Source organism: Mustela putorius, unplaced genomic scaffold, assembly GCF_011764305.1.
Source record: "Mustela putorius furo isolate JIRA1106 unplaced genomic scaffold, ASM1176430v1.1 tig00000145_pilon_pilon_pilon, whole genome shotgun sequence".
NCBI classification, from domain to species: domain Eukaryota; kingdom Metazoa; phylum Chordata; class Mammalia; order Carnivora; family Mustelidae; genus Mustela; species Mustela putorius.
Genome location: NW_025421294.1, coordinates 48,619,692 through 48,643,270, shown reverse-complemented (window position 1 = coordinate 48,643,270; position 23,579 = coordinate 48,619,692). Strand labels below are relative to the sequence as shown.

At 45.6% G+C, this 23,579-nt stretch overlaps 1 protein-coding gene across 1 annotated transcript in view; it reads left to right on the top strand.

The window, feature by feature from the left end:
* Positions 1 to 16,675: 16,675 nt before the first annotated feature.
* Positions 16,676 to 23,579, top strand: part of ADRA1B (adrenoceptor alpha 1B) — a 49,216-nt gene continuing 42,312 nt past the window's right edge. The window contains exon 1 of the mRNA XM_004737708.3: positions 16,676 to 18,022. Within this exon, the coding sequence (XP_004737765.1) occupies positions 17,074 to 18,022 (949 nt within the window). The 5' untranslated portion in view covers positions 16,676 to 17,073. The remainder of the gene's footprint in view (positions 18,023 to 23,579) is intronic.

Sequence of the window (23,579 nt, the reverse complement as noted above, 5' to 3'; positions counted from 1 at the left end):
TAAGGGGTTATGACAAGCGCTGGGAAATGAGAAACAACCACAAAAACATCCAGGGCCTCAGAGCACTTATAATTTAGAAGAAAAAAAGTAAGGCAGATGCCCAATCCATCTAAACATTGTACTCCTGCTGGCTCTTAAGAAAGTTTTCAAGCATTATGTGGTTTTTTAGGCAAACCCTCCTGGCTTTTCTCTCCTCCATCCCATTTTGGATCCTTATGTGCTCTGGTGAATACCTGTGAAGAACCTCTTTCCTAAGAACTGTCCCTTCCTTCATCTATATGGTCACCACAGAAGTCATCCCAGAAGAATGTGACACCTCCCCTCCCCCTGGCAAAGGTCAATGGCCAATCATAGAACTCATCATCCAGCAACAGCCAATTGGCCCAGAGGTGAGCCCCTGACCCAAGCAGACTTGTTTGAGTCCTTCTGTGGGAGTTTGGGGGCAAGGTGGAAAGGAGCCAGGCTTTTTGTGGCTCCCTACAATCTAAGATGTAAAAATGAGAATTTTTTTGTGGTTGTGTTTCTCATCCTGTGGACCAGAGGAAAAGAAGTTTTATCCTATGGAAAGAAATGAAGATGAGATATGATATATGAGGATTTATCCAAAGGGTCTCAAACCCTTCATTCCATTGGCTACTGAAGCCCAACTAGCTTACTAACTAAGCTAGTTGCAGCTGGTTTTCTATCAGCTAGAACAAAGGGTCCTTACAAACACAGGGGCCTGATAGGTCTGATATCTGGTTCCAGTTTAAGTCTGTCCCAGCTGGCCAGATTTTGTCTCCTCCCTAATTCTTGCATTTGGGCTTTCAGGGTTGTAAGCATTTGCATTCCCTTCCACGTTGATGCTTTCCAATCTGTCAGGAAGGGTTTTCCCACCTTCATCCCAGCCCATAAAACTCTACTTTGATTCTCCTACAAAGTGTTGGGGGTGGGGAGGGACCCAGCTTCAGGTATGGACCATGCTGGAGCCGTGTTGGAGGTGTGGTGGGGAGAACTGAGGAAGGAAAAAGCAAAGCTGGCTGCCAGGTGAGGGGTGGGGGAGTTCCTACAGAGACTTAGTCAACCCCCAAAGGCTGAGTGGAACTTTAATAGGTGGAGAAGATTGGGATTATTAGGGGGAAGGTAGCTTGGAAAGAGTATTTCTAGTTAGAGGGAAAAGAATGGGCCAAAAGTTTGTGGAAAATGGGTAAGTACAGCTCTTTAATGGAGCTCTAAATAAAAAAAGCCTCCCATCTTGATTCCAGATTTGGATCTGACTCTGTCCTTCCAAAAAAAATTTTTTTTTTTTTTTAGGAAAGGAGGACAGTTGATTTCATGCCTATTGTTTTTAAAAGGAGGGGGAAAAGCCTTTAGGAAATAGAGGAGATTATGAAACCCCCTGTATGCCTTCCACCTACTCAGATATAATCCCAACTAATATATTTTTATCTGTGTTTACCACCTCTTTCTAAATTATCTAACACTTTTATATGGATTGTAAGAGCAGACTCTAACTATTCATACAGGTTGGTATCCTGGTTTTTTTCACTTTCAATATTTTCTGGAAAGACTATTCATTAAATATATACTACATCATGACTTTCCATCACTATCCTTTAAATGGCTACATTGCCTTCTCGGAAAGCTTTAAGCAATTCCCTATTAGTGGACATTGAGGGTGCTTCTAACGAGGAGTGAGTGTGTGTGTATCAATTTGGTTTCATATCAAAATTGAGATAAACAGATCTTTGTGCATTTCTTTGCTTGTTCCCTTAAGGCAAATTCCAAGAAGTGGAATTACTATCTTAAAAAAATGCACGTGTTCAAGTCTTTTGAGAACTGTTGTTGAACACCCTTGAGAAATGTGTCAATTTACACGCCTACCAACACTGTATGAAATGTTCAATTTTCTCTCAGCCTTTCCAGGCTTTTCAGACTTAGTTTTATTCCTTACTATCTGCCCAATAGGTAAAAACTACACATTGTTATTGTATAATTTACATTTATTGCTACACAAATTTGTATATGGTTATTGATCATCCATGTAGTTTATTTAAGATTTATCAATTCATGATCTTTTCACATTTTTTCTTTGGATGTTATTCATCTTTTCGTAGCTGATCCATAAGGGTTTTTTTTAAATACCTAGAATATTATGATCTATGATTCATACAAATTGAACATGTTTTTAAAACATCTTTTGTGTTTTAACTTGATAATGTAGGAAGTTTTGTTATAAATTTCACAATTTTGTTTGTATTTGTACTTGTTTCTTCTATGACTTCTGGTGTTGATTGTTAAAAAGAATTTTCCTAACCCTAAAGAGATAAAAACATGTACCTATACTTTCTTCTAATATTTTTATGATTTAGATATTTACATTTAAATCTCTAATTTGTCTGGGGTGTATAATTTATTTAAGGTGAGAAGTAAGGCTCTCACTTTATTTTTTTTTCCAAATATTCAAATTTGACACCATTTGTGAAAAATGGAAATGTCACCTCTATTATATATTAATTTTCACACAGAGTTGGACCTGGTTTTAGCTGATCTGTTCTATTCTGATGATCTACCAGCCTAACCCTCTGCCAGTCATATTGTCAAGCATTTTAATCTAGTAGGGCAATTCCCCACACATAACTTTCCTTTTTCCAAATTTTCTTGGCTATTCTTGAGCATTTATTCTTCCAAAAGCACTTTGGAATCATTTATTAAGTTCCCTCCAAATCTCATTGATATCTTTTTTATGTAATTGCCTTAAATTAATAGATTAAACTGTGGGACATTGACATTATTATAATACTTCTAGAAGCATAATATATCTTTCCATTTATTCAGCCCCTCTTTCATGGTGCTCGCTGCAGTTTTGTCATTTTCTCCATGGCTGTCCTATACGTTTCTTGTTACAGTTTTTCCTGGGTATTACACATTCAGTTGCTATTGTGATTGAGATCTTTTTTCTGTTATATCTTAAAGCAAGTTCATCCTGGCATATAGAAAACCATTGATATATGTGTGTTTATAATATATATATATATATATATATATATTTATTTATTTATATATATATTTATATATTTATACTATGGATCTGTCTGGTGGGGCAGGAGCCATAGAAATAACTAAATTTTACTAGGAATAGCACCTGAGAAAGACAGAGAGAGAGAGATGTCCTAACTTCTCCTATTTCTCTCCCTGCTGCCATGCCCCCTACTGACCAAACCCAGCTGGAAGTAAGGGAGATGGCAAGGGAGCCTGGGAACTGTAGCCTAGAGGATGCAGGGTCAGCTCCCAGCCTTATAAAACAGCACAGGGCTAGGTAACTTCTTAGGACTATCGATTCTAGAAATCGCATCTACTCTCAGATAATGAGTGCTTGACTTGGCCATGATGGACACAGGAATGTGCACTGGTTTGAGAACAATATTGAGAGAGGAGGAAAAATAGTTTTTGTTTTTGTTTTTTTCTTAAGGTTTTATTTATTTATTTATTTGACAGACAGAGATCACAAGTAGGCAGAGAGGCAGGCAGAGAGAGGGGGAAGCAGGCTCCCCGCTGAGCAGGACCCTGGGATCATGACCTGAGCTGAAGGCAGAGCCTTAACCCACTTGAGCCATCCAGGCACCCCCCCCCAAAAATAGTTTTAATTGGATAATTGAAACAAGTGTATTGCCTGCTGAGGTTACTACTCAGAAGGAGAAAACCTACATTTGGATGTACTGACATTATTTTTAAGGAAGCACATTAATGTGGATTTATTTACTATGTAAACTGTGCATGCTATTCCAACAAGCTCCCAAAGAGTGGAGATCAGAGATGGTTCACTCTCTACAATAACCCAGTCAAATCTTGTTTTTCTCCCTTCTGCCTTAGAACAGAGTGCTCGCCTTCCTCAGAGGGAAAAGTGAGGAGAATCTCAGCAAGTCTCCTGCCTCCAGCACCAGCCAGATAGGCTGAATAGAATTCCGATAGGTACAATACTTTAAAAGTGAATAAAGACATGCTAAATACCAGTGTGAACTGATGAACCGGCCGTAAAATATAATTTCAGCTCTGTAGCATTCAACTGCCTTAAAATCAGTCAAATGGAAAAAATCTCAAAACTTTTCTAGAAGCTTCTTGAGGGCTTTCATGTTCCTTCCAGCTTTCCTTAGCATCTAATAAATGCTAGAAGAATGGACTGAAATTGAACCTGCTCCTTTTTTTTTTTTGACTGGCAACATGATTTTGACACTGACACTTCGTTCTTAGAATAGCATCCAGAATACGTTCTGTTCTTAAAGCACTGCAGCTGGTCAGGGTATATGTAGCCAGAGTCCCTCTTGAGAAGTGTGAGGGAGCCGGTGGTGAGAGAGACACACTGGTTTCTCTTTGGGACCTCTATGCAGCCAGATGGAGAGCTGCTGCGGGTGCCTTGGCTCTGATAGATGGTAGGGAGGCAGTCCCAGCCCACCTGCAAACACATGGGCAAAGTCCCTTACCCCAAGCCCAAAGAACACGTGAACTATTTAAATGCCAATGACTGGCAGGCTAACTCTTGAGGCCCTTCCACACTGGAACATCCCACCTTGATGACAGTTCCCCATTCCACATTGTATACCCCTTGCTTAGTCAATAGCATCGTGAATGACAGTCTATGCTTTTTCCATGTTTGTGTTCCCCCACACGATCTACCACAGTCTGGCACCAAGCTCAATCAACATTCATGAACTAAATAAAAGAACAGAGGGAATAGGACCTCAATGTCCCCATCTATAAAATGGGAGCCTTGAATATTTTTCTTTTAAACAGTCTGTGTGATGGAGCAATTCCCCTCGGGCTCTCTGCCTGTGGGAGGTGAGAGTGGGGGTTTTCCTTCCTTCTGCACCACCCACATATGTCTGTTCCCCTCCCGATGAGTCATCTGAGAGCCAGACACCACTGCTTTCAGACAGAACATGTCAGGTACTTGCTCAGGAACGGCAGGGCCATAAATCTGGGCTGTGTCCCCTGTGGTTACCTAGGGAACACTGGGGCACCGCCAGGAGGAGGGATGCTGCAGACAGAGAGGGCTCTGGCCAGTGTCCCAGCCCTCTCAGCGACAGCCCAGTGGGCACTTCCCAGTCTCTAGTCTGGAACCAATGTCCTGTCCCCTGCAGAGGGCAGAGGTGGCCCCCAGCCAAGAGGCCTGGAAAAGCTCCGAGATCCCCCTACCAATGTTCAAAGAAACAGAAGAGATCAGCCAGCAAAATTACTGTGACAGGAATCAGGACAGCTGGAATCTGATCCCGCATCTCAGTCCTTCACGGTTACACAAGCAATCTCACACAGCAGATCCCCTTCCATTCTCTGTGGGTGTGAAGATTAAATGAAACAATATATTAAACTGCTTGGCATAAGTCCTGATCACAGCAAACAATTAATAGAGGCAGCTGTAAATTTAATCATTATTATTGCTACTGGTAGTACTAGTGGTATATATTCTCCTCCCTGCAGTCTCCCAAGTATTATCCCATTTTACAGAGGCAGAAACTGAGCCCAGAGAGATGAAATGACTCCTTCAAAAGTCCTACTGAGAATTGGATCCACTGGTAACAGCCAACTAGCTATCCTAATGCATGGGAATTATTCTGTGACTCCTGTGGGAATCTGTGAGGGCAGATGACATCACTGAGTTCCATTTATGTCCACACCTAGAGAGGCTCCCGAACAGGGGTCACATGACATCTGGAACACCTCACACCTAACTCCAAACTTTCATCCCCTTATCTTTAAATCCCTTGCCAAAAGTGTCCGTGAGCTCCACGGGCTCTGACGGAGTCAGGGTCTCCAACCCTAGAGCCACAGGGGATGCTTAGTCAGGATCTGGGAGGTGGGGAACTCAGAGGACAGCAGCTGGTGCAAAAAGGAAGTCGAACAGAGGCTGGGAGCCCAAACAAGACGCACCCGTATGTGTGTGCGTGCATGCATGTTTGTGTGGGCGTGTGTATGTGTGCATATTTTTGCCCGTGTGTGTGATTGTGTGAGTGTAAAGTCTAGAAACCATTTGCCAAAACATTTACAGTGATGTTCTCTCTGGATAGTGGATTAAAGGGCGATTTCCCTTTTGTTCTCTGTATCTGTCCATAGCTTTACCAGAGGAACAGTTTACTCCGATAACTTTTTTTAAAATCTATTGCCTTCTGTTGTGATTAAATAATGCAAATAGTATCTAGTTTGAGCTAGAGTTCTTTTTACGAGTTCTGGGCTAGACATCAGAGAACTCAGTACCGGTTCTAGCTCTGAGTGACACGGTCTCATCATTTGTTTGGCCTTGGTTTCCCCATCTGTGAAATGAGGGAAGAGTCACACAACCTCTCCAAGCCCTTCCAGCTTTGCATCTGAATGCCTCCCTTCTTCTGTATATACCCAGTGAGCAATTCGGCTGGGTTCAAGGGGACCAGCTTGAACACAAAGAGAATAATTGTTTCTAAGTAGATATCCATTCTGAATGCAAATGGGTACATTTACGGAGTTGGAAAAAATGTCTTCACAAGTTGAATATACTCCCCAGAGCCCTAAAGAGAGCAGCCCTCCTCAGCTGAGACCAGCTAACCTACTCAGCCGTGGAAAAGACTTCCTTCCCTTAGAAGGAAGAATTGACATTACTGAGTAGACCTACTCTTCGTCAGACCCAATACAAAGTGCATTACACACACAGTCTAATTGAAACTCAGAACACTTGTGGTTATCATCATTTGCATGACAAATGACTAGATACTGAAGAGTCTTGAAGTGTTATTTATTGCCACACTGTTATTAAAGGCTAGTGTAGTACCCACCTCCCCATAAAGATCCTTGAAGGGAAAAAATGTCTTTATTCATCTTGGACCTCACTTCAGACCTACTGGAGCTCACTCTAGGTGACTCAGGCCCAGTAAAGCATCACTGGCTGTCTAAGCAAACCTTTGCCTGCTCAGTAGCTCCATACTTCTTCCTTTCTAAATTCCTAGGCTTCCAACAGAGCAGCACCAGGAAGGGGTAAAGTGAGCAGTCCCCTAGACTGAGGAAAAAAACATTCTAAAGTTTTCAGGTGACAATAAACAACTGAACTTTTATACATGGAGCCGGTCCAGCTCTTTTAGGGATAAGTTCTCCAGCTTAACTTGAGAGAAAACAGCTCTAGACTGAATACCTTTTTTTTCCTTTCACAGCTTCATTCAAACTCTGGAATTTAATTGAAGATCTGTATTCCTTGTAGTTTGTTCCCTGCCCTTTTCCCACCTTCTCTTCTGCCCCTTCTCATGGATCTGGTCCTTTCCACAGTATCAGGGGCAGGTGGAGATTCGTACAGGTCCCCCTTCCTTCCCTGCCTTTGCTGTGATGGTTTATAGCCTATGAGCCTCTTCAGTCTGATACACAGGGAAAATTCCTATTGACACTAATTGTACCAGTGGCCAAGAATTACAAGCCGAGAGCTTGTGGCCCTGCCTGCTGGAATGAGCTGGTTGCCTTCCTCTGCACAGCAAGCTCATGGGACCAACAGCTTACCACACCCCACTCCTAACGCCTATCAGTACCCACTCTGGCTTGGTCTCCATTATCCCTAGTTCTCTGCATAAAGAAATACTTCCAGTAAGCCTTTGGCTCTGGGTGTGATGGAGTCACTTTCAGAAGTTGCCTCTCAAAGGCCAGGTAGATATTTCCCCATGCCTGATAGGAGTCTTGTGTTAAAATAAGATGGGGTATGTAAAGCCAATAAGGCAAGCCCAGCACACAGTAATTTCTCAGCAAGTGATAGTTATTGTTGTTCATACTATTGTTATTTTTCCAGCCACTATTTGTTCAGGGCTATTTGTATCAGAAGAAAAAAAAAAAAAAGGAAACAGTTGCATCCATTGGCAAGTGAAGGGTTGAAAGTATCACTGAGAGATCAGCTAGGAAAATCTATACCCAAATATTCCATATACTGAGAAACCTGGTGTGTGTTTTCAAGATGATACAAAATATCAACAATAACTAATATTTACTAAGAGCTTTCTAGGTGCCAAAGCCTCATTTAATCCTTATAAAACTTGATGGGGTAAATACTATTAAAATCCCCATTTAACAGATAAACAGTTGGGAGCTTAAATAAATGAAATAACTTTGCCCAAGTTCACAATGTTTAATAAGCCACTTCCTGAGGTCCTGCTGCACATCTCTCATGCTCTTTGGAGTCTAGATATGGACTTGTGTGTGCGTTCTCTCTCTCTCTCTCTCAATCTAACAGTTGGTTGCCATCATGGAATCAACAACACAACCTTTGAAGTCCTTACAGAAAATTATTGGATCAGGTCTCCCACCCTTGCGCTTGGAAGAATTGAAACTCGAGCCTGAGCTTACTTGAGCTCCCAAGGAGAGGTTAGCAGGAAAGTTGTAGTCCTTGGATCCAATTCCACAGAAGGACTCATAGGAACTTTGTATCCTGTGGTAGCACACAGTCCAAACTGACTTATGCCTCTGTAGATCTCTGTCACCAGCCCACTGAGGTTTGCCCAGAAATTCCTGTAATTTTGTTTAGCAGTGAGGTCAGCCTGCAGCCAAATTTGGGTTATCTGGGAGATGAAAAGCATCAACTTTGAGTCAAACTGCTTCTGCTCTTATCCCATCTCCGGGCAAACTTAAGCAAGTTTATTGACATCTCTTGTCCTCAGTTTTCTCATAGGTAAATTGGAGCCAACAACATCTTTCCCAAAAGTTCTGTTTGGAGAATTAAATAAGATGATGCCTGTGAATTAGCTTGGCACATTCTTGGTGCAGAACTGTACTCATAGTTAATTAAAATAGGGCCATGGGAAGAAGGCAATTCTTACCTTTAAATGGAGAGCACTGCAAAGGGCTGGAGATATTTGGAAGCCCTGCCAAGAAACGTGCAATTCATACCATGTGGCTAATAACTATTATTTCAGGTGCTTCTGTCTAGAACATTCCACAAAATCTTCCTCGTATTCCCAACCACAACCACTTACCAGGAAAGTCCCACAAAAGGCAAAGAAAAAAGAAAAACAAAAACAAGGCTCCTCCTCCTTCTCCCTTCATCTTTTCAGGACTCCTGAGGCAACCTTCCAAATTTGTCGGGTTGGCGTCCAATAAATAGCTGAGAAACGCTGGGCATTTCCTGTCCCAGCATTCTTCAGTGCATGGCAGAGATAGGCAAAGAAAACTGCCTCTTTCTCACACTCCTCCCTCCTCTGCCATGCCCGCAGGACCCATGGGGATGCCACACTCCTTTCCCAAGCATGCCCACCCTCACCCCAAGACCCTACGCTGTCATCTCTGTCAAGGAATGGAAATGAGAAGGCAGAAATCGTCCTCTGACATCACTTCCTTGCCTTGTTCCCCAGGGGCAAGGTCTGTCCTCTCCAAAGCTGGGCTCTAATACCAGATACAATTTTTAGATGCCCCCAAGGAAAAAGGTTCCCACCACTTCCTTTAGACCTTTCTGAACTTGGTGGCCATTGCAAGTGAAAAGCCCCCAAAAAAGGTTGGTTGGTTTGGTTCAGAGAGCACAAAAGAGGAAGAAGAGGAGGGATGGAGAAATTTGAGACCTATGTCATGTATTTATGTTTCCTTATTTAACTCACATTCATGTTCAATGTCAGACACAATTCTCTATGCATCCTCAGATGCACGTTCTCATTACTCATCTTAGATCGTGAGCTCCAGGAAGATAGGATAAGGCCAGGATCCACTCACTTTACTCAATTCAAGCATTGCTCCATGATGAAAGGGAAAACACTGGATTCCTTCTTTTGCCCAAGAGTGAAAGAGTTTACACAGAGATAGAGTTAGCAAGAGACAGGCTCAACAAACAAAAATAAGAAGTAACAGGCTGGAGATCAATTGCTCCAGGGGCCCTCCCAGGAACTTGGTACTGAGGAAGCTCAACAAGGAATTCAGGAAAAGTGTGGAGTAAAGCAATGTGTCCACAGCTCTCAGTAGAACCTCAACAAGGTCTAGGACCCAAAAAGTTAAAGAACCCTTGATAAGGAATAGTCCTTTTCTTTATGAAACATGGAGGTGGGAGGGTAAGATTAATACACATAAGATCACAGGGGACATCAGTAATAATAGCACATTTTTATTGTGGTTTTTATGAGCCAGGTCCCATCCTAAGTGTTACAGACTACAGCTCCTTTAATTCTCACAAATTCTCACAACCACCTCATATGGGCTTTATCTCCAGAAATAGGACGGATTATCTGCAGGTCTCAGGTAGGAAAAAAATGGAGACTAAAAGAGGTTACATAGCTCGCCCAAGGTCGCACATCTCATCAACTGTCTCTGGGATTCAAACTCAGAGCCTGTGCCAGGCTGCACAAACAGAGGCAAAAAACAACACAAAACAACAACAACAACAACAACAAAAGCAGTGGCAAAAAACAGTAATGTGGCTGGGCTTAAATCTCTGGGCTACTAACCTGGGTCTGCCTTAAGAAAATCCCTTCTCCTTTCTGGGCCTTTGTGTTCTCACATGTAAAATAACAGTATTGAACTACATCAGGGGTCAATAAACATTTTCTATCAAGGGTCAGAGAGTAAATATTTTAGGTTTTGCAGGACAGACCGTCCTATTGCAGCTACCCAGCTCTGTCACTGTAGCATGAAAAGTACCCACAATAAAAACATAAGTGAATGAGCCTGGCTGTGTTCCAATAAAACTTTATTTACAAAAATCAGACACAAACTGGGTTTATCTCACCAGCTATAGTCTGCTGACCCCTGAACTAGATGATCTCTAGGGTCCTTCTGACTCTGACATCTCAGAAGTGAGTGATCCTGACCATAGCAGAAGAGCCCAGAGGAGCCAGTGACTTGAAAGTCAGCTGTAAGGAGTCCATTGCCATAATTTTTTTTGTGATCTTGTGCATTAACCTTTGATGGTTTTAACAAATGTCGCTGGGAAGCAAATCCTGGCAGTGGCAATACACGGGCATCTTGGGAGAGCTTTAGCCCCAGTCAAACCTCCAACAGCTCCCTCCCCTTGGTCTTTGTTATGGACAATGGTGTCGGTCTCATGGAGAGCACAGTGCCAACACAGCTTCCACCCACCTTCAAACCAGATCACCATGTATAGGCTCATTCTAGAGAAATCTTGGGACCACCATGGATTCCTGGGCAAAGTGATGGGCAAAGCCCACAGCCATAAAGGGAGAGCCAGAATCATTTGAGAAAACAGCACATAATCCCCTGGACCCTCACATCTGGAACACTGTGGGCTGGTGCTGGCAACCTGTTTACCTTGTCCCACCAGAGTTGCTGCTGGGGCATAAGAAGAAGGGACCAGTTCTTCTGTTCCAGAGTTAGCAGGTTTTCACACTCCATGTTCTGGCACCCTGGGCCCTGGCCCCCCAGCCCCCAATTCAGGGTTCCCAGGCTCTCCGTGAGCACATGATATGAATTCAGTCCCTGGATGACTTGGCAATTAATCTTCACCAGTTAGCTGCAAAAAGGACTGCTAAGGATCTCTCTCTACCTTCCCGGGAAATGCTGTGCTACCGGAAGTTCTGGGCCGGGGAAGCCGCACCAGAGATTGACAAATTATAATTACCAGAGAGGACAGCTTGGCCCAGAGGGAGCTGAAATCTCTCAGTCCTGCTGCCTTCAGAGGCAGAGGAAATGCCTCTCTTGTAGCGGGCGTCTCCTGCCCAGGAGAAAGGGGGCTTCTCATCAATCCCATCTGCGCTCCACCAAGGGCAAAAAGTCTCCTTCACATCCTGGAGACCACAGTCTACCTCATGAAGCAGATGCCTCACTCCTTTTTCATGTTTAGCCTCATTCTCTGGGTGCATTGCTCTGTCACCTGCTAGCCCGGCAGCCTTGAGCAACCATTCTGAGACTCAGTTTCCTCATCTATAAAATGTCAGTCATAATAGCATCCACCTCACAATAGTATTATGAGGATTAAATCAGATCATGCATATAAGTCATTTGGGACAAAATGCCTAGCACCTAGTATGCACTTAATAACCCTTGGCCGATACTATTACTATTACCCTGTCCTAGGCACTTTATACATTATCACATTGAATCCTTACCTCAGCCCAATCTGAGTTAGAGACTATCATAATCTTCATTTCACAGACAAAGAAACTGGGGCTGAGATTGATTAACTAACTTGCCCAGCTAATAAATTAGTGGAACTGGGACTAAACCCAGGTCTGTTTGATGCTGGAGTTCACTTTATCATCTTACCCAAGGTCACATTAACAGCTAGTAAATGAGGGAAGCAGGGGCACCTGGGTGGCTCTGTCGGTTAAGCATCTGCCTTTGGCTCAGGTCATGATCCTGGCGTCCTGGGATCAAGCCCCATGTCTTTGGGCTCCCTGCTCAGCAGGGACCGTGTTTCTCCTTTTCTCTCTGTTGCTCCCCTTGCTTGTGCTCTCTTACACTCTCTCTGTCAAATAAATAAAATCTTAAAAAAAAAAAAAATGAAGGAAGCAGGATTAGAACCCAAGTCAGCTCTCAAATCCTTGGCAGACCAAGTGCTGGCCAGGAAGGCAAGGGAGCCTCACCCAAGGAGTCCCTCTGCACGGCCCTCTCTCCTGGACAGCTCTGCCTTGCCGTCCCCTTCCTGACCTCTGCTTTGCCCAGGACCCTGATCACATTCTGTTTTCTGCTGTAGTTTCCTTCAGGGCTAACACTGAACCTTCTGCCACCTTTTTTTTTTTTTTTTTAAATCTCAGTCTGGTGCAGAGAGAAGGATACGAACTTTGGAGCCAGACAACAATGCTTCGAATACCAATGCTGCTTACTCAGCTACTCAGTGAACTCTCTGGACTTCAGTTTCCTCGTTTGTAACATGGGGACAATTCTTACCTCGCGGTGTTGTAAACATTTGAGTAAACTCATGTGGGGTACATAGCACAGTGCCTGGCACATAGTAGGTAATCTCTGAAGGGTGCTTTACCATCGTCATCCTCTCCCATAGCACCTGACTCGGTGTTAGGTCATCACTTGCTTGATTTAATTCATCTCCGATTTACCCACAGCACCTAGCACGATGCCTTACATCTAGATCTTACATCTTACATCTAGATGTCTGTGGCTGGTCGAGATAGCTAACTAAAGAGGGAATACCTTGCAAAACTGCATGTCACAGGTGAGAGACCTCCTCCCATCGAGCCTCTAAGCTGATCTCAGAACCTCCCATTGCCTTGGTCTCCCCACAGGTCAAATTCAGTGACAGCTTCTCCTAGAGGGCTCAAAGAAATGGGAGCTTGCAACATCAGAGGTTTCTAATGTAATCAGATGGATAATGAAAAGGTTCTTCTTCCCCAAGCCTCGAGTGAGTCAGAGCTCTATGCTTGGCTTTGCCCCAGGGAGTACCGAGAAAATGAAATATCTTCTGTATCCTCATGACACCTAAACAAATGGTCAATTCCATGGGTCAAATATCAGCCAGAGGGGTTAAGAGGCAGCTCCAGTGAAGGGAGGAGAGGAGCAGCAAGGAAAGGACCATTAGCAAAGGTTGCTTAGTGGGGTCCTGGTACATGGCTGCTATTAAGGCTAATACCTATTTCCCTTACAGTGGGATGTTTGTTCTGCCTTTGTGAAAGACACCAGTAAATGACAATATGTCTGAAATCTACATGGATTTTGGACCTTTTGATCTGGCTCAATAATCTCTTCCACATTCAGATACCTGAACCAAGTCATGAGTGGCTATCATGTGTGGCTTCCCTCTGGGTAGAGGAAGGAGCACTGCTCTGTGGTCTGGAGAAAAAGTTTGATAACCCATTCTACACATGACTATCTATAGGAGTTTACCACTTCCCTCCTAGACCACCTCCAAAATGCAAAAATGGGCAAGTGAAAGTTTTGATAGCTCTTGAAGAGCTAAATCACTATAAACCTGTGACTCTGTTATTTTAGATTCTTCAGATACAACTTGAGCAAATTTAATTGAAATAGGGGGGAAAAATCCGTTTTCAGGGCTGCCTCGACCAGACATTTCTTAATATCAAGGAACCCTTGAAATTGTGTATTTTGTGCATTTGGGGATCTCTGCAATTTGGTGGGAGAAGTTTAAAGTCTTAGATTAAAACATAGAGAGGTGTGTGATAATCATGCATTTATATTTTGTATTATATATTAAATGTATTCATATTTTGTATTATAAGTTTTTCTAATAAAAAAAAGAGGTTAAGAACCTACCTCTAGGTTGAGGAGTTCAAATGGAAATCACCCTGAGTGACTTCCTGTTTCCCCACCTCTGAATATCAAGTTAAAGTGATTATCAAGGGCAGACAGTGGGAAGCCTTAGATGTGGGCTTCTGGACGAGAGGAAAAGAAGGCATCAAGCTTTACCTTTCAATCTACAGCTGTCCCTACATTGCTTTATCACAAGTCCGCTAGCCACATGACCTCAGCAATGTACTAGTCCTCTTGGAACCACAGGGTTTCTATTCTGTCAACGGACTATGGTTATGACCCTCTCAAAGCATTGTTGTGAAGAATAAAAGACAATAAGTAAGTGCTTGGTTCTCAGTAGAAGCTCAATCAATGTGAGTTCTCTCTTAACAGTAGCAACTCAGGTCCCAAAATTTTACTACCTGGAAGACAGCTCCCTCTATAATAATCAATCCATTCCCTTCCTCAAATATAAATTGCTAGAGTCACTTTGGAACACAGTATGGAGTTTCCCCCAAAATTAAAAATACAACTTCCATATGATCCAATAATTCCACTTCTGGTTATATAGCCAGAGCCAATGAAAATATAATCTCAAAAAGATATCTGTACTTTCGTGTTCATTACAACATTATTCACAAGAGCCAAGATATGGATAGAACCTAAGTGTCCATCAAATGGTGGGTAGATTTAAAAAAAAAGTTACAGTATACATACACAATGGAATATTATTCAGCCAAGAGAAAGAAGGAAATCCTGCCACAGCTACAACATGGATGAAACTTGAGGGCATTATGCTAAGTGAAGTAAGATAGAGAGAAAGAAATACTATATGATATCACTTATATGTGTAATCAAAAAGCCAAACTCACAGAAACAGGGTTGAGGGGTAATTGCCAGGGGTTGGGGACAGTGGAATGGAAGATGTTGATCAAATGGTACAAACTTTCAGTTGTAAGATGAGTAAGTTCTGGGGATCTAATGTACAGCATGGTGACTATAATTAATAATATTGTATTATATCCTTGAAAGTTGCTAAGAGAGTAGATCTTAAATGTTCTCACCACAGGAAAGAAATTATATTTATGTGACATGATGAAGATGTTTGCTAACACTACAATGGTAATCATTTTACAATACACATCAAATCAGCACATGGTATACCTTAAACTCACCAAGGTTATATGTCAGTTATATCTCAATGAATCTGGTGGAAAAAAATCCACCCCTGCAGTGCTTCCAGGCGAAAAGTGTGACACAGCTGCTGGGTGCTCAATTCTAGATAGACCTTTATTTGGATCAAATCCTAGCTTCTCTCCATTATGGCTGTGTGAACTTGGGCAAAGAGTTAACCTTCACTGTACCTTGTCCCATCCACAAAATGGAAATGATGATGAGAATAGCCCTTCCTTCTTAGGATTATGAGAAAATGCAGAATGTACTTAGTACGCTGTTTATGACATGACAAGTGTTGAATAAATGTCAACAAGCATAAGGCTCTCCCTCAGCCAGTACCAGTATCTTCACTCCTAAGTACCATATGCTCACCTTTGGGAGTGCATCCCTATAACTGAATGTCCAACGGGAACATCAGACAGAAACGGGGGAAGAAAATCAATAATCCAGATGTCACAAGTCCCTTCCCCAGATGCCTGGCAGTCTCTCCCTCTGCCACCACCACCACCCTCACCTCCAGATAGCCCACTAGCTCGTCTCTCATTTCTTCAGGTCTTGACTCAAACATCACTCCAGTGACATCGTGAGAACCCCTTTAAAATTTCCAATACTCCTCCCCACAACACACACCATCCCAAGTTCCCCTCCTTGCTTTATTTTCTATTACACCTGTCCGCATCAGACACACCTCATGATTTGTTTATTTATTTGTTTCTTGTCTGTCTCCTCCCAGTAGAGTGTAAGCTCCTGGAGGGCAGGGGTCTTTGTCTCCTTGGTTCAATTGCTATGTCCCCAGCGCAGACAATTTGTTGAAGGAGTGAGTGAGGGAGGGAGTGAATAAACGAATGAATGAAGAGAAGCCCTTGGACTTTATCACAAGACCAGAGAGGTTTCACAGGGAGCTGGGGGGCGGGGGGGGGGTGTCTCAGATCTTACTCAAACCCCTCTCACCTGCCTAACCTTGCAATCCTTCTTCTAGGTGCCACACAAGTTGCACACCCCCCTAAATCTGGGCGCTGACTCCAGATGCCCCCCATTAGCGGCAAGCACCCCACGCCACTTTTGAGACTGAAGGGAGACTAGAAGGGGCAACAATCCCAGCGGGCCACCTCAGGGTCGGGGACGGGGGTCCTCACGCTCACGTCGCTCCTCCCCCTCCCCAGCCCGAGGGCCGCGTTGGGGGCTTGGGGGGTGGGCAACGAGTGAGGTAGGGGTGGGGTGGGGGTGGGGGTGGGGGCCGGCGTCCGGCCCCGGGGCTGCCCAGGTGGCGACGTCGGGGCTGCGGGCGCCTTCGCTGGACCCGCATTGCCCCCTAGTGCCGCGCGGAGTCAGGGCGCCGGGCTCCCCCGCCTGATGTCACCGCCGTGCAGTGAGCCCAGAGGCGGCTCGTCGCGAGCAGACCCTCCTCGGCGCTGACCGGGCCGGCCGCCGCTGCCCGCACACCCGCCGTGGGCCGGGCGGAGCCGGGCGCCCCCTGGCCGCCGCCCCTCCCCCGCCGCTCCCCGCCCGCCCGGCCCCGCGCGCCTGACGTGGACCATTAAACTTGGAGCAGCCGCCTCGGCCCCTCTCTCGCCGCCTCCCTCTGACAGCCGGCGAGCGGGCGGCTCGGTGCAGGCAGGCAGGAGACGCGCCGCGGGGCTGGGCTGCCCGGGGGAGATGACTCCTCGCCGGGAGGGCGCCTCTGGGAAGAAGACCGCGGGCGAAGCAAAGTTGCAGGGCAGCTGAGGAGCTTGGCCGCAGCCCTTCCAGCCCGCTCACCCCAGGCTATGGAGGGCCGACTCTAAAATGAATCCCGACCTGGACACCGGCCACAACACATCAGCACCTGCCCACTGGGGAGAGTTGAAAAATGCCAACTTCACTGGCCCCAACCAGACCTCGAGCAACTCCACACTGCCCCAGCTGGACATCACCAGGGCCATCTCCGTGGGCCTGGTGCTGGGCGCCTTCATCCTCTTTGCCATCGTGGGCAACATCGTCGTCATCTTGTCGGTGGCCTGCAACCGTCACCTGCGGACACCCACCAACTACTTCATCGTCAACCTGGCCGTTGCCGACCTACTGCTGAGCTTCACCGTGCTGCCTTTCTCTGCGGCCCTGGAGGTGCTCGGCTACTGGGTGCTGGGACGGATCTTCTGTGACATCTGGGCCGCCGTGGATGTCCTGTGCTGCACCGCCTCCATTCTGAGCCTATGCGCCATCTCCATCGATCGCTACATTGGGGTGCGCTACTCCCTGCAGTACCCCACGCTGGTCACCCGCAGGAAGGCCATCTTGGCGCTTCTCAGCGTCTGGGTCTTGTCCACGGTCATCTCCATTGGGCCTCTCCTTGGGTGGAAGGAGCCGGCGCCCAACGATGACAAGGAATGCGGGGTCACCGAAGAACCCTTCTATGCCCTCTTCTCTTCCCTGGGCTCCTTTTACATCCCTCTGGCGGTCATTCTGGTCATGTACTGTCGCGTCTACATCGTTGCCAAGAGGACCACCAAGAACCTGGAGGCCGGAGTCATGAAAGAGATGTCCAACTCCAAGGAGCTGACTCTGAGAATCCACTCCAAGAACTTTCATGAGGACACCCTCAGCAGTACCAAGGCCAAGGGCCACAACCCCAGGAGTTCCATAGCTGTCAAACTTTTTAAGTTCTCCAGGGAAAAGAAGGCAGCCAAGACCTTGGGCATTGTGGTTGGTATGTTCATCTTGTGCTGGCTACCCTTCTTCATCGCTCTACCACTTGGTAAGTTGGGGACTGGCGGAGGGGAACTGGGTGTTTTCAGATCTCGGGTTTACTGGTGAGCTTACTGTAAAGTTTTTTTGTGGGTTTTGTTTTTTATGCGGTCTGTGTGTGTTTGGCAATTGGAGAATACTGTTTGTTCTGCAAAGGCTTTGCAGACTGGGAAGCTGGCTAAGAACCAACTCAGGTGTTAGTGGAACACGCTAAGAAAGGGGCTAGTCACTTGAAATAGAACCACAGGAGGAAAATCTGGTATGTGGAATGACTCATTCAACGGCGTCAGTTTAATAATTAAAAAGGACACTGGACTTGAACATCGCACCAGCGTTATCTCAGTAGTAATGATGTGCCGGTTAAGGCAGCGTCACTAATGCAGCATACAAAATAGTTTGTAGTTACCGCAGACGCGGCATTTGGGAAGCAGGCAGGCAGCTCGTACGCAGAAAGGCAGGTTTCATTCAGCATTTCCAGGGCTCTTGCAGAGACCCATGCTTGCTGTGAGCTTTGCAGAGGCTGCGTCCTCCCCCGGCTCCGTTCACCGCTTGCTCTCACCTCAATGCATTCCCTTCGTTATGAGTTAATAAGAACATTTTAACAGCTGCACTGCCCCAATCAGCCCTTGAGTGAGCTAAAGCTTGAGATTTAAAAGAGAAGGAAGACAGAGGGTCACATGTTTTCAATTTTTACCCAAAAATGTTCCTAACTCTGGTGATTCCTGGAATAGCCAGATTTAAATTTACAGGGGTCCCTCACCTTAGGCTGCCAGGCACCAAATCCTGCTGGGATGAAATTGAGTTCATCCTCTCCTATACAAATATGTCCATCTTCTTTTGTTTAGTGGTCAAAGTTGTTCAAAAAGCTTCCTGATTTTTCCTATGAAGATACGGTCTGGCTAGGAGGTAAACCTAGAGGAGGGTACCGTGACATGCTGTCCACATGGCTTGGGAAACACTTGTCCTTTCTCTAAGGCACTGATCTGCTGTGGTTTTCTCTTCCATCCCTGGGGGACACTCCAGAAAATGAATGGAGGGAGGTGATCATTGCAAAGTCATGTGCCATGACAGCAGAAGAGGTAACGGCTGCTACTTGCCATGGACCATATATGCCTGCAATCACACCCAGGGCTCCGTTAGATTGCAACCTAACCAAATCCCTCAAATAACTAAAATTCTGTAGACACACTTCCTTCACCAGAAAAGGGCAAATGGAAGGAAAGCAAATTGACATCTGGAGTTTCCATTTGAAACAGTTAAAGAAAAAAGGTATTTAACCTACACTCCATGTTGTCATTTCTGAGGCAGGCTTGCAAATTAATGCCTTTTGGAAATATTTTTAGTGTGTTACATGGGAAGCATTTGAAGCTGTATGTGCCCCCCAAGAGTGGTCACATCTCACTGCAGAGAAGCTTTCTTTTTTTCCCAAGGTCTTGGGGTCCTTTTGTAGGCCTGTTGGGTTAAAGTGGGTAACAGTTCACACTGCTTTGGACTATATAAAGATCATGGTGGTATGTGGAAGTGATTTGGTCATGCGGTAGCATGGGCCTTGGGCAAATGACCGCTGGTCTGTGAGCCTCAGTTTCTCCATCTGCAAAATAGGGCTAATTACTGTTTGCTCCATGGGGTTTGCACTAATGCATGGAAAGGACTTAATGCAGTGTCTGGTGCATAGCAAAAGCTCAGTGAAAGTTAGCTTTGTACTACAAACTAAATCCCAATCACCCCTCAGCCGTAAGTGTGTTTCTCCTGCTCAACTCACTTGTCAACCCTACAACTGTTATTAGAGTCTCAGAACTGAGTCTTTCTCCTTTCTTCCTTCTGCCTCTGCCCCCCAGCCTGCAGAGGCTATGACCAGAGCATCCTCAGGAAGGAGAAGACCCCGGCAGGATGCAGGGAATGGATCAAAGGTGCAGGCTTTCACTTTAGGGGGTGATGGAAACAGATCCGAATAGGTGAATAAGCTGCCAGCATGTTGAAATGGAAAGAGCACTGCCCCAGGAGTCAAGTGCAATAGAGTTCTCACATGAGATTTGCTATCAGTCAGCTCTGTTACCCTAAGCTTGTTGCTTTACCTCTCTAGACTTCAGATCTCACTTCCAAGGAACAGAAGGGTTGGACTAAATCAAGGGCTCTCAAACTTTAACAAAGATCACAATCATCTGTGGAACTTGATAAACATTCAGCTTCTTAGACATAATCCACAGACAATCTGATTTAGTAAATCGGATGGGTCCCAGGAACCCTCATGTTTAACCACCTACCAGGGGATTCTGAAGAGGTGGTCCACAGACCAGGCTTTGAGAATCACTGGCAGAGAAACTCTCAGCTCCCTTCGGGTTCCAGCCTCCTGGACACAAGTTAAATGCTTCAGAGCTTAGCCCTTCTGCAGGCATCCGCTGGTGCAGGAGGATGTGGCTTCTCTGTGGGTCCTGCTCTACAAACTCACCCTCAGTTTCTTCTCAAGCACCCTATCTCTGCCTTTTCTCCCTTTTCTGTTCGTGACTTTCTGAGACCATAACCCCCTAACATCTCAGGTTTTTGGTTTCCATGGTCTGCTCTCAGAGCTTGTTTCTCCTCTCCTTGCCATGAAACCTTCCTGAACACCACTGCCACTGACTCCCAAAGATCTCCCAAGGTGCTATCCCTAAGCTACTCTGTCTGCATCCTCTCCCTTGGCTGCCCAAGCCTGGGCAGGTAAGAAATACGGACTTGGCCTTGGGTTTGGGATGGACTTTGAAAGGTACTCAAGAGCTTCAAACAGAGAAGGTGCTTAATTAGCATGTTCTTAATAATTTAGGAAGACCATCCCAGTAAAATGGTGGTATGGGTTTCTACTTCCCCTGAGTTCAAATAACACCCAAACAATGGGAGCATGATGTAGAACAGTAACTCTTTTGGAATCTGAACAAGGCTCCAGATTTGAAATTTTCCATGAAATGCTTTTCACTCAACAAGGAGAGAAAGCAGATCTAGAGGGAGATAGTCATTGGCAAACAGGGAAGTGAAGGTAGAAGGAACTTCCAATTAGCAAGAGACTTCCACGTGCTTGGATAGCATGAGATTTCCATAGCTGTGTTTGTCTTCTCTGTGGGAGAGAAGGGTTGGGATCCCTCCTGGGAAGGAGGGAAAATAGCCATGCCCTCTGCAGAGTCCTGGGCAGGGGCCCCATTTGTTTTCCTTCCTCCCTTGTTTTTATTTTTGGGAGCAGGGCTGGGATGCCTGTGGGGCTGGGCCCCTCATCTCCTGTGGAGCTCTCCCCACCTGTAATACCCTGCCTACCTCCTCCCCACCCTTCCCCTATGGCCTCAGACCAAGTCAGGCCAGGGACCAGCTCTCACTTAGTTGGGAGCAGGGATGGAGTCCATCAAACAAGGACCTCTTTATTCAGTCCCTGGAATTGGGCCATGGAGGGACAGGAAATAATTGGAATATAATACAGCAGCATTTCTACTCAAGGGGCCATATGCAAGATGTCCAAGGACTCTTCAGCCGCTGGGCATTAGAGTGAAGTCTAGCTGCCACCCACCTGGGGAAGACCTGGTCAGGAGTCTTCCTGGTCAGGAGCCACTCAAGAAGTGGCTAGGCTACTCAGGGATGTGCACTGCATTGAAGGGATGGATTGGAGTGGGGGGGGAGGGGGCGCTGCGGGTGGCAGGAAGTGCTGGGCAGCCAACTGGTAGCTGGGTTTAGTGCGTTGTTTAGAAAACACTGGAACCTTGCCTCGCTCCAGATCTTTCTTCCGTCTTTTAAAATGCTGAAAGGCACCAGGAAGCCATTATTGAACTAACTGCTTTCCCCTCCAAATAGATGAAGGTCAATTTCAAAGAAACGGTTGTGTTCTCCTAGTACTGGGACCAAATGGGAATCCCTCTCTGCATTGATTTGTTTCTCTAGTCCTCTCATTCAGATTGGAACTGATGAATTTCTGCAGAGGGGAGGGCGAGGGTCTCAGAGATGACTCAGGGCAGAGCCACCCCCACAAACACACACACACTAACCCTTCAGCTCTGAGATTTTGAAACACGGGGATTTGAGGTGTCCACAAGGAAAGCAATTAGTCTGAATGAGGAAGAAATTTTTATACAGAGGAAAAGGAAAGTCCTTCTGAAGGAAAATACATTCGGCCATTTATGAAATCATTAATAAAGACTTCCTAACGCAACTACTATGTGCTACATGGCTCTGCCTACACGATGTTTACAGCTTCATGAGGTCATATTTTTATGGATCAGGTACTATGTGCCAGACGTTCTTCTAGGCTCTTCACAGACATGATCTCAGTAATCCTCACAGCTTCCCTGACAGGGGAGAGTAATTACTCCCTCTCTAAAGATGAATATGCAGGAGCTCAGAGAGGTTAGTCTTCTTGCCTCAGGTCACACAGTAAGTAGATGACAGAGCCAAGGGTTGAAACCCGGTCTGTTAGGACAGGCACATACCTGTTCCACTGACTGCAGCTAGGAGATGTCCGGCCTTCTTCCTCCCCAGTCCCAATCTGCTCTCCTCCAAATGTGCTCCAAAACTCCAAAGCCACCTTGTCAAAAGCTGGGTATTGTACTTCTGTTACAAAGCCCTGTCTTTCTTCCACTCCCTGCTCACTCCTGCAAAAAGACTCACCCAGAAAATGTCAGGGAAGGTCATCCCAGTCTTGCTCAGGGCTAGATTTGCTCCCCACTTCCAACACTGTGTAGGATGTGGGTCTCCTGATGCTGGGCCTTTTATCACCCCTGCTAGGGGAAAAAGTGGAGCCTTGCCCTCCATCTGAGAATCTAACCCTGCATCTTGAATCATTCATTCAATCCTTCATTCATTCATTGAATAAGCATGTATTTATGGGATGCCTGCTGTGTCCAGGTTGTACTAAAGATAGAGTGGTGAGCAAAACAGCTATGTGCTATGTCCTCATAAGATTTAGTTCTAGTGGAAAACACAAATCATTTGAAAAACGCACGCACACAAATGGCAACAAACAACTTGAAAGTAAAGGGCTGAGATGCTATGAGATGTAAATTACCAGAGTCAGCACATCACAGGAGTCCCTGAGTGGCAAGCCATGGAGGAGCGAACTCAGTGAAGGCAGCAGGTAGAAAGAGAGGGTCTGGATGGAAGGACGGGCCTGCCCGAGAGTCCTGAGGCTGGAACGGGTGAGGAAGTAACGAGGCAGGAGGGTAGGGAAAGACAAGGGCAGGTCAGGGCTGCAGGTGTGGGCAGAGGCCAGCCCGCGCAGGGATTTTAGGCCACAACAAGGACTTAAGATTTTATCTTAAGCTACACTGGTCACGACTGCAACATTTGAAGCAAACAGGAGATACCATCCGAGTTATGTCTTGAGATGATGAACCGGGCCTCTCTATGGAGCATGAGTCTGGGGCATGGCCATTTAGAGACCACGCGCCCCGGGGGAGCTTCAGGTAATTCAGACTTGGCTGAGGGCAGTGAAGGCGGAGAGGAACGGAGACATTCAAGGACTTGGGGATGGTTTGGTTACATGATTTAGGAGGGTTAGTGAGAACAAGAAACGTGTCTGGAGTAACTCTGAAGTTTCTGGGCTAGGCAGGTATCAT